This window comes from Mastomys coucha, unplaced genomic scaffold, assembly GCF_008632895.1.
Source record: "Mastomys coucha isolate ucsf_1 unplaced genomic scaffold, UCSF_Mcou_1 pScaffold14, whole genome shotgun sequence".
Taxonomy (NCBI): domain Eukaryota; kingdom Metazoa; phylum Chordata; class Mammalia; order Rodentia; family Muridae; genus Mastomys; species Mastomys coucha.
This window is the reverse complement of record NW_022196896.1, coordinates 101,005,463-101,015,461: the sequence shown is the minus strand read 5'-3', so window position 1 is coordinate 101,015,461 and position 9,999 is coordinate 101,005,463. Positions and strand designations below refer to the sequence as shown.

Sequence of the window (9,999 nt, the reverse complement as noted above, 5' to 3'; positions counted from 1 at the left end):
TATATATATATATATATATATATATATACATATATTGTGAGAGGACAAATAAATTAAAACTTAAAATGAACCTGTTTTAGATAGTTTTTTGAGACAGGGTTTCATGTAGTCCAGCAGGCTGGCCTTGAATTCACCACTATGTAGGTTGAACTTTTGTTTATCTAATTGAAAAAAAATTTAATATTTATTTATTTTATTTATGAGTGTTCTGTCTGCATGTATACCTGCATACCAGAAAGCAGCACATCCCGGTGTAGATGGTTGTGAGCCACCATGTGGTAGCTGGGAATTGAACTCAGGACCTGTAGAAGAGCAGACAGTGCTCTTGCCACTGAGCCATCTCTCCAGCTCCCTGAAGAAAAAAATTTTTTTTATTTCACTTTGTGTGTGTGGGGTTAAGGATGTGTGTGCATGTGTGTGTGTGTGTGTGTTAGGTGTATGTATAAGCACACTGAGTGTGAAGGTCAGAGGACAATCTCGAGGTGGTCCTCGGGCGCCTCCTACTGCTTGTTTGAGGTAGAGTCTCTTGTTAGCCTAAAACTTGGTAGGCCTGGGTAGCTACACCCTCCTGAGTCTTCCTTATCAGTGATGCGATTACAGATACACAGCACCTTACTAGCCTTTTATATAGGTTCTGGGGATCTGAACCCAGGTCCTTATGAGGCCAGCATTTTACCAGTAAAACTAAGTAGGGCTAGTTTTACCCTAGTCCAACTTGATCCCTCTACCTCCATCTCCTCAGTGCAGGATTACTGGTGCAGAACATCAAGTCTGTTTTAGGATTTTACTGTTCATTTTCAATCGACTCAAGTTTTCCTTTTCTCCTTTTCTGCTTATAAAAAAATTGTAACACCTATTTGGTGCATGTGTGGAAGTCAGAGGACAACTTACAGGAGATAATTTTTTCCTTCTAGCATGAGTCCTGGGGATCCAGCTCAGGTCATCTGGCTTGGCAGAAGTGCCAAACTGCTTTTAGCAATCAATCAATTAATTTGTTTGTTTGTTTTTGAGACAGGGTTTCTCTGTACAGTTCTGGCTGTCCTGGAAATCACTCTATAGACCAGTCTGGCCTGGAATTCAGAGATCCGCCTGCCTCTGCTGGCACTAAAGGCCTGTGCTGTCACGGGCGCAATCAAATAATTTGAATGTCCTGACTTAGGATGTCGATTGTGTGTGTGTGTGTGTGTGTGTGTGTGTGTGTGAGAGAGAGAGAGAGAGAGAGAGAGAGAATGGGAATCATTCTTTTCCTTCTAAAAGTTCTGGGAAAGATGGGATTCAAATAAAGATTCTGTAGGAATGGCTTGGGTTTCCATTTTATATTAAATGCATCAATATGTTGCGTTTTAAGCACTATGAAATAAATAGATCTGCTTCCCCTTCCCCCTTTCCTCCTTCTTTCTCTCCACTTTTTCCTTTCTTCCTCCTCAAGGTTAGTCTGTCTCATGTATCCTCAACTTGTCTGGGAATCTTGAACTTTCTGCCTCCATCAAGTTCTGGGATTAGAGACATGTGGCACCTTAATGGTAAAGACATATTTTATATTCTGTAGGAACTTAATGTGAGAAATATTCTCATCTTTAAAAAAGATGTTAGTTATTTTTATTTTATGTGTATGAGTGTTTGCCTGCACATATGCAGGTACACCAAGTGCAGTGCTTGAAGAGGTCAGAGGAGGGCACCGGGCCCCCTGGAGCTGCAGTTACAGATGGTTGTGAGTGGCCATGTCATGGGTGCTGGGAACTGATCCCTGTCTTCTGAAAGAGCAATCCGTACTCTTAACTCTGTGCCATATCCGCAGTCACAGATTCTGGAGACATTTTAGGCTAGTTGTCCCGATGGGCCACTGCTAGGCTGCTTCTATTAAGGGAGTTTGTGCTCTCATGCTCTGTTTTACTGGGGAGAGTTGTTTGCGGTTTCAGTTGACATGGAGTTGTAAGTGGCCCTCTTGAGGCCTGACTTTCCTGAGGGCACTGTGCTGAATTAGAATTTTTCTGCAGATGGAAGAGCTAGAGGAAGACCTGTTGATGCAGCCGTGGGCGTGGTTACAACTCGCTGAGAACTCACTCATGGCCAAGGCTTCTATCACCAAACATGGTTATGCCTTGTTGATTTCAGATCTTCAACAGGTGTGGCATGAACAGGTGGACACGTTGGTGGTCAACCAGCGAGCCAAGGTAAGAGTGTTAGTGTGAAGAGAAGTATCACTGTGGAGTGGTGTGCTGGCCGTAGGACACTAACATCAGCCAACTGGCTAGCTGTACATGGGCAGGGAAGGCTGGTTTGGTTTGAAGCAATTATAGGTTCAACATCCTTATCGTAAAGATCCATCCTCTGAAATGCTCTAAAATATGAAACTTTTCACATCCTCAAGACTCAAGCACTCCAAAAGTTTTAGATTTTGGATCATTTCAGATTTTGGATTTTGGGGATAGATTTTGTGCAACTGGTAAAAATCAATGTATTCCAAAGTCCAAGGAACTCAGAAATCTGAAACATTCTGAGAGGGAAGAGGAGAGGGAGAGAGGATTGATTCTGCACAAGCAATAATGCGTTATGTCATCTGTATTATATGACATACATGGCCTCAGGGGTCTTGCCCAGGACAGAACTGTGGAGCAGGCTAATTGATTTTTGCAACTCTTTGTTGTTTTCATTCTGCCATCATGCTTCCCCTTTGCACTGTCCTCTCCTCCCCTCTGTCTTCATGGCCCCCTTTGCTCCCCACTGTCTTCATGGCCCCCTTTGCTCCCCACTGTCTTCATGGCCCCCTTTTGCTCCCCACTGTCTTCATGAGCTCCCTTTGCTCCCCACTGTCTTCATGAGCTCCCTTTGCTCCCCACTGTCTTCATAGTCCCCCTCTGCTCCCCACTGTCTTCATAGCCCCCCTCTGCTCCCCACTGTCTTCATGGCCCCCCTTTTCTTCCTCACTGTGTTCATGGCCCCCTTTTCCTCCTCACTGTGTTCATGGCCCCCCTTTGCTCCCCACTATCTTCATGAGCTCCCTTTGCTCCCCACTGTCTTCATGGCCCTCTCTGCTCCCCTTTGAGGCATTTTCCTTTCCCACCCTCACTCTGTACTGCTGTCATCTCTAGGAGCTGAACAAGCGCCTCACGGCTCCCCCTGCAGCTTTTCTCCATCACCTGGATGAAGTGCTCCGCCCACTGTTTAAAGATTCTGCTTACCAGGATGCTGCTCACCCTAGCAAAGCTACTTTCTCCTGTGATCGAGGAGAGGAGGTACTGATTCTGCGGGTGCAGAGTGAGCTCTCTGGCCTCCCCTTCAATTGGCATTTCCACTGTATTCCAGCTAGTTCTTTACTGGTAAGTTCAATTTATGGGGTACAGATGGGGATCCAAGCTACTTCTGGTAAAGATCTGAGTGCCCTTGTATTTCCTGTAAACCTTGTTTGAAATTATTTTCTAATAATAATAATAAAAAGTCTCAGCTGGGCTGTGGTGGCGCACGCCTTTAATCCCAGCACTTGGGAAGCAGAGGCAGGTGGATTTCTGAGTTTGAGTCCAGCCTGGTCTACAGAGTGAGTTTCAGGACAGCCAGGGCTACACAGAGGAGATCCTGTCTCGAAAAGCCAAAAAAAAAAAAAAAAAAAAGTCTCCCTGGCTATACAGGAAGCTAAGGAGGTTCTTGACTGATATAGTGTTGTTTTACAAAGGGAACAGGATTTGGGTCTGCATAGTTTATTTGGTGACTTCATCAATATTTTTTTAAAGATTTATTTATTTATTATATGTAAGTACACTCTAGCTGTCTTCAGACACTCCAGGAGAGGGAGTCAGATCTTGTTACAGATGGTTGTGAAGCACCATGTAATTTCTGGGATTTGAACTCAGGACCTTTGGAAGAGCAGACAGTGCTCTTAACCACTGAGCCATCTCTCCAGTCTGACTTCATCTAATATTATTATTTTAATGACAGGGTCTCAAGTATGCTAGGCTATGCTAGAATGACCTTATCATTTTACCTGAGTGTTAGGATTACCGTGCTCAGTTTATGCAGTAGTGGAGGGTTGAACCCAGGGCTTTGTGCTGGGCACTCTACCCTGAGTGCTTTTTTTTTTTTTTTTGAGATAGGGTTTCAGCGTAGCCCTGATGGACATCTGCCTGCTCTGCCTCTGTGAATGTTGTTACCATGCACACTTTTCTTGATTTTTTTTTTTTTTGTTTGTTTTTTCAAGACAGGGTTTCTCTGTGTAGCCCTGGCTTGTCCTGGAACTCACTCTGTAGACCAGGCTGGCCTTGAACTCAGAAATCCGCCTGCCTCTGCTTCCCAAGTGCTGGGATTAAAGGCGTGTGCCACCACGCCCCGCTTCTTGATTTTTTTTTTTAAAGATTTATTTATTTATTATATGTAAGTACACTGTAGCTGTCTTCAGACACCCCAGAAGAAGGGGTCAGATCTCATTGGGGGTGGTTGTGAGCCATCATGTGGTTGCTGGGATTTGAACTCATAACCTTCAGAAGAGCAGCTGGCACTCTTAGCCACTGGGCCATCTCTCCAGCCCCTTGATTTTTTTTTTTAAGAGTTATATTATGAAGCCTTAGGTGGCATGAAATTACTTTACAGTGAAATCTTGCTTTGAAGCAATCCTCTTATGCCAACTTCCAAGTGGTCTATGTAGCAAGTTCTAGGACAGCGAAAGTTATATAATAGCAAGACCCTGTTTCAAGAAATCAAAAAAGCCAACCAAGGTACCAAACAGAAGTTTTGAAATTGAAAGCTGGGCACAACTATACATATCTGTAATCATAGCACTAGGGAGATAGAGGCAGAAGGATCATGAATTCAAGGATATCCTCAGCTACATAGTGAGTTTGAGTGTAGCCTGGGCTACATGATACTCTGTCTCAAAAACCAGTGAGTTGCTGAGTATGGTGATAAATGCCTTTAGTCCCAGCACTCAGGATGCAGAGGCAGACAGATCTCAAGGCCAGCCTGGTAAACATAAAGAGTTCCAGGAAAAAAGAAGAAGAAAAAGAAAAAGAAAAGCTGACTTTGACTTCGGATTTAGTATGTCTGCTTTGAATCCCATCTAGCCCAGCAGTGGTAGCTAACACCTCTAATCTCTGTGAATTTGAGGCCAGCCTGGCCTACAGAGTGAAATCCAGGACAACCAGAGACGTACACAAAGGAGCCCTGTCTTCAGAAAGACAAACAAACAAACAAACACCTAAACAACAACAACGGAAACCAAACTTAAACTAGAAGCCTCAAATTTCCTCCAAATATCCACTGGAGGATATTGATGACACTGTCAGTTTGGAGAAAAATGTGTGTCTGTGTGTGTGTGTGTGTGTGTGTGTGTGTGTGTGTGTGTGTGTGTGTAGGTGCATGTGCCAGAATGTTAGAGTATGTGTAGAGGTCAGATGTCAACCTTGGGTGTCTCCACCACCACAAGCCCTCCCCCACACCCAGGGTCTCTTTGTGTTGCTGTGGCTGTCCTGGAAGTCACTAGGTAGACCAGGCTGGGCTTAAAGGCATGCACCACCACAGTTTCAATTATCTTCCATAATGACTTCCCTACATTGTTTTCTGAGACAGAGTCTCACAAAACCTGGAACTTCTTCATTTGGCTAGACCGGCTGGCACCAGGCCCCAGAAATACTCTCTGCCTTACTAGTGTGGGGTAACAGGTGCTTACCACTTTTTATGTGGGTGCTGAAGTCTCAAACTTAGGTAGATTGTGTGCCAAACAGTTTACTGACTAAGCTATCTCTCCTGCCTCCCAATTTTTTTAAGTTGAGTGTACCCTCCAGTCATTCTATTCTATATTTATTTACTTAGGAATCATAGAAAACAGCCTGGAGATGGTGGCACATGCCTTTAATCCCAGCTCTCAGGAAGCAGAGGCAGGTGGATCTCTGTGAGTTCAAGGCCAGTCTGCTCTACAGAGCTAGTTCCTAGAAAGAACTACAAAGAACTCTGTTTTAAGAAAAGAGAAGAGAAGAGAATGATGGAAATATAGCCAGGTATAATGGCACATGCCTGTAGTTCCAGTACTATGCAGGTTGAGGCAGGGAGAGCACAAGTTTGAGGCCAGCTTAGGCTACATGGTGAGTTCTAGGCCAGCCAGAGCTCCACAGTGAGATCCAGCATCACAGAACGAGGAACAAGTCTCCCAGTTTCCTTTTCCCACAAAGATCTACTCAAACATTTCTTCCCATAGGTTTTTCTTGTTTGTTTTAATTTTACTTTATTTATGTGTATGGATGATTTGCTTGCATATATGTCTGTGCACCACATGTGTGACTGGTGCCTGCAGAGGCCAGAAGTGCTCATCAGACCCCTGGACCTGCAGTTACAGATGGTTGTGAGGTGCCATGTGGGTATTTGGAAATTGAATGAATCCAGTTCCTCTGAAGAGCAAATGTTGCTCGTAATTGCTGAGCCACCTCTCCAGCTCCGCTGTCTTAGTTTCCAACCAAAAATAACTCAAGAACTTAAGAAAATTATAGGATATTCACAATATATATTTAAAAAAGAACAAATTTTCAGAATCAACAAATATCATTGTTGATCACTCAGTGATCAGAGTGTTTTGCAAGAAGTGTAGGGCTCAGGTTGGCCGCAGAACAATCTGCAAAGGTATTTTCTAGTTCCCACTTCAAGGTGTAGTGTACCTGAGGTACTGTAGGTGATGTGGTCATTTGGCATCAATGATCACATTGTGATGCTTACACACATCCACTGTGGGGAACAAAGAACTGATTTGCTTTTAAGTACTTTATTTTTAATCATGTGTATTTCTGTGTGTGGTTTTGTATACATGAGAGGCAGGAGATGGTATTGGATCTCTTGGGCCTGGGGTTACAGCTGCTGCAACTCCTAAACCAAAGTGGGTGCTGACACCCAAACTTGTGTCCTGTGGAAGAGCTGTCTCTCCAGCCCAGCCGAGGACTTCTTGAGAGACTGTTTACTGGTATTTATTTATTTCTGTCTGGAACTTTGCAAAGCTGCATTTGAGTGCTAGAATTGCTCATTCATCACAGGTTTGCTTGTGGTTCTGGGGATCAAGCCCAGGGCCTCACACTTGGTAGGCATGCACTCTACCACTGAGCTATACCCCAACTAAGGATGTTCTCTAATGTTGCCAAGGCAAGTGACCACATCAGTTTTCCAAGTAGTGATGACTACAGGTGTGCCCCATTGTGACTGATTTTATGAAGAAATTGCCAAGGCCCATCCATAGGTCCTGCTGTGTAGTAAGCACTCACATTTGTTGACTTTAATTGAATTTCTTGTGAAATCTTCCATCCTACTTTAGATACAGAATTTCATCATCACTCAGACCTGTGATTTTTTCTAGGTGACACCAGAGGGCACTGTCTCCTCAGTGATGCTTGTTCTGGCAGCTAACCATTTGGACCACCTTCGAGAATTCCTAGCAATAGCTGATCTCTTCATGTATTAGATAGTCCTACAAGTTCAGAACAGTGCTAAAGCTGGGGGGGGGGGGGGGAGCACAGCTTTCCTGGAGGTTGATGGGCTCTAGTATGTCCTTCTTTCAAAAGTACAGAGTAAGTGGGGGGTGTAGCTCAGTGTTGGAGCACTTGTTTAGCATGGGCCAGGATCAGCCCCAGCTCTGGGGTGGCGGGGCAATAAAGAATACTTGATTAGTGATAAAATTTTTCAAGGAAAAGGAAAGGAGAAGCTAATTATTTTAGTGCAGTCTTCCAGCTAAGGAGCTGTCCTGTGAAAGTAGCTTCAGTGGTTAGAGGAGACTGAGGCTTGGTGGGCTGCAGGGAGACGTGCGATATACCGGAAGTGGGTGCCGACATGCAAACTTGTGTCAGCTGGACGAGCTGTCTCTCTAGCCCAGCAGAGGACTTCCTGAGAGATAGATAGAACAACTGCTTAACAAGAATATTTTAAGTTCAGATTAAGTTCTTATCATTAAACGAAGAAGATTTATCCCAGGGAAGCCCTGGGGCTGCAGGGAAGGAGCTAGAGGTGGTAGGCACTATCAGGGCTGTAGGCGGCCACTATTTCAGGCGGGGGTGTGTGTGTGCGTGTCTGTCTGTGAGGTCATGCGGTTGGAAGCTTTGTTACTCATTCTTGTGATAGTTTTCATTTACTTTTTTTTTTTTTGAATGGGTAATTCATGCCAAAGGCAAACATTTCAAGCAGCATTTAAAGGTATACAGTCTAAGAAACAGGCTTTCTGTCTACTCTCTGTTTCCTTTTAAAGCAATTACTGAGATCAACTTTCTGTTTATTCACCCACACACACTTTTTTTTTTTTGTGTGTGTGTGGCAGAGTCTTACATAGTGCACACTATCCTCAAAATCACCACGTAGCTGAGGACTTTTAAACTTCTACCTGTGGCCTCCATCTCCCAAGCCCTGAGGTTACACGTGTGCTGCCTGGTTCTGTGCATTCGAGACAAGCACTCTACAAGCTGAAGCGCATCCTTGCCATCTCTTCTTTTTTCCTTGATAGCATGTTACTCAGTAGCCCAGCTCAAGTTTGAAACCTATCTGCCTCATTTCCCAGATGCTGAGATTACAAATATGAACCACCACACCTGTTCTTAATTCTGGGGACCCAAGACTTCTTAATTCTCTGTAGAAATTGTGAAATATATAAGGCTTTGGATGTCTGCTTCATAATTCTGCATCTGTCTGCACTGGTAACGGCTTTCTCTTCATTCTCCCTGTTTCCTATTGTCTGTTCTTTCATATATATATATATATATATATATATATATATATATATATATATACACACACACACACATACATACATGCACACACACACACACACACACACACACATATATGTATATATTGGTTTTTTTTGGTTTTGGTTTTTTGAGACAGGGTTTCTCTGTGTAGCCCTGGCTTGTCCTGGAACTCACTCTGTAGATCAGGCTGGCCTTGAACTCAGAAATCCGCCTGCCTCTGCCTCCCAAGTGCTGGGATTAAAGGCGTGCGCCACCACCGCCCGGCTTCTTAGTGGTAGGAAGAACACAAGTTTTGGAACATGCAGACAAATTTACAATATTTTAATTAGATTATTTAGAATATTGCCTTGAATTAGTACAGAATTTTTATGATTCAGCTTCTCCATCTGTCAAATACAAGATTGCTCTGCACTTAGTGGTTAGAGAAGAGGACATGAGCAGCATCACTATAGGATTGTAGTGGGCCAGTGGAGACAGTGTCCACCTGTGTTCTATCTTCACTGAGGTCATGTGAGATGCGGGCAGAGCCGACACTAGAGTCAGTCCCCTGATCCTCAGTCTGTGGATGGTTTCACTGGACTATCTGATATGACATGCTATCTGGGCCAACTCCCTCCTGCTTAGAGCTCTTAAGTATTCTGTAGGAAGTCAGAAGACTTTAGGGGTGGGATTAGAGGTGTTCCCCATTCTGGAGAAGAGTGGCAACCCCTGTTGGACCCATCACACTTTCTGGCCTATCATGGAGCTCTTCAAAGGCAGCCACCTCAGCGCCTCATTTCCCGTGGGTACAGGCTGCATTGGCTTGTGGTGGAATGTCTTCATACTTTGCTTTCCTTGAGTGAAAGGGGGTGTCTCTGACCTAAAGCACTGTACAGTTCTTTGGTGGTGTTGTGCCTTTGGAGGTACACTGTTGCATGTCTTTTATTTTTTATTTTTATGCTAGTCTTTTTATGGCCATTAATACATATTTTGGGGACTTCTAACCAGCATTCATCTAAGCTTGAAAATAGAACAAGGCTCTCAGGGCTAAGAGAAATAATTTTAATGTTCATGTAGCTTTGAAATTAATTATAGCTCTGGAATTCAGGGTGGTGTGAAATTATTTGGGAAGTTGAAATATTTCCTGATTAGAAACTCCTTTTTGGGGGCTGGAGATATGGCTCAGCGATTAAGAGCACTGACTGCTCTTCCATAGTTCCCGAGTTCAAATCCCAGCAACCACACGGTGGCTCACAACCATTTGTAATGACATCTGATGCCCTCTTCTGGTGTGTCTGGAGACAGCTAAAGTGTACTTACA

The 9,999-nt window shown here is 43.9% G+C and overlaps 1 protein-coding gene across 5 annotated transcripts in view; it reads left to right on the top strand.

The window, feature by feature from the left end:
• Nhej1 (non-homologous end joining factor 1) overlaps positions 1 to 9,999 on the top strand; it is a 92,956-nt gene that overhangs the window by 2,482 nt on the left and 80,475 nt on the right. For 4 of the 5 annotated variants that reach the window (XM_031368024.1, XM_031368025.1, XM_031368026.1 and 1 more), the window contains 2 exons: positions 1,998 to 2,174; positions 3,093 to 3,320. In XM_031368024.1, coding sequence (XP_031223884.1) covers positions 1,998 to 2,174; positions 3,093 to 3,320 — 405 coding nt within the window. Of the gene's footprint in view, positions 1 to 1,429; positions 1,524 to 1,997; positions 2,175 to 3,092; positions 3,321 to 9,999 lie in introns of all 5 variants that reach the window. The other variant, XM_031368023.1, reaches the window with a different exon arrangement.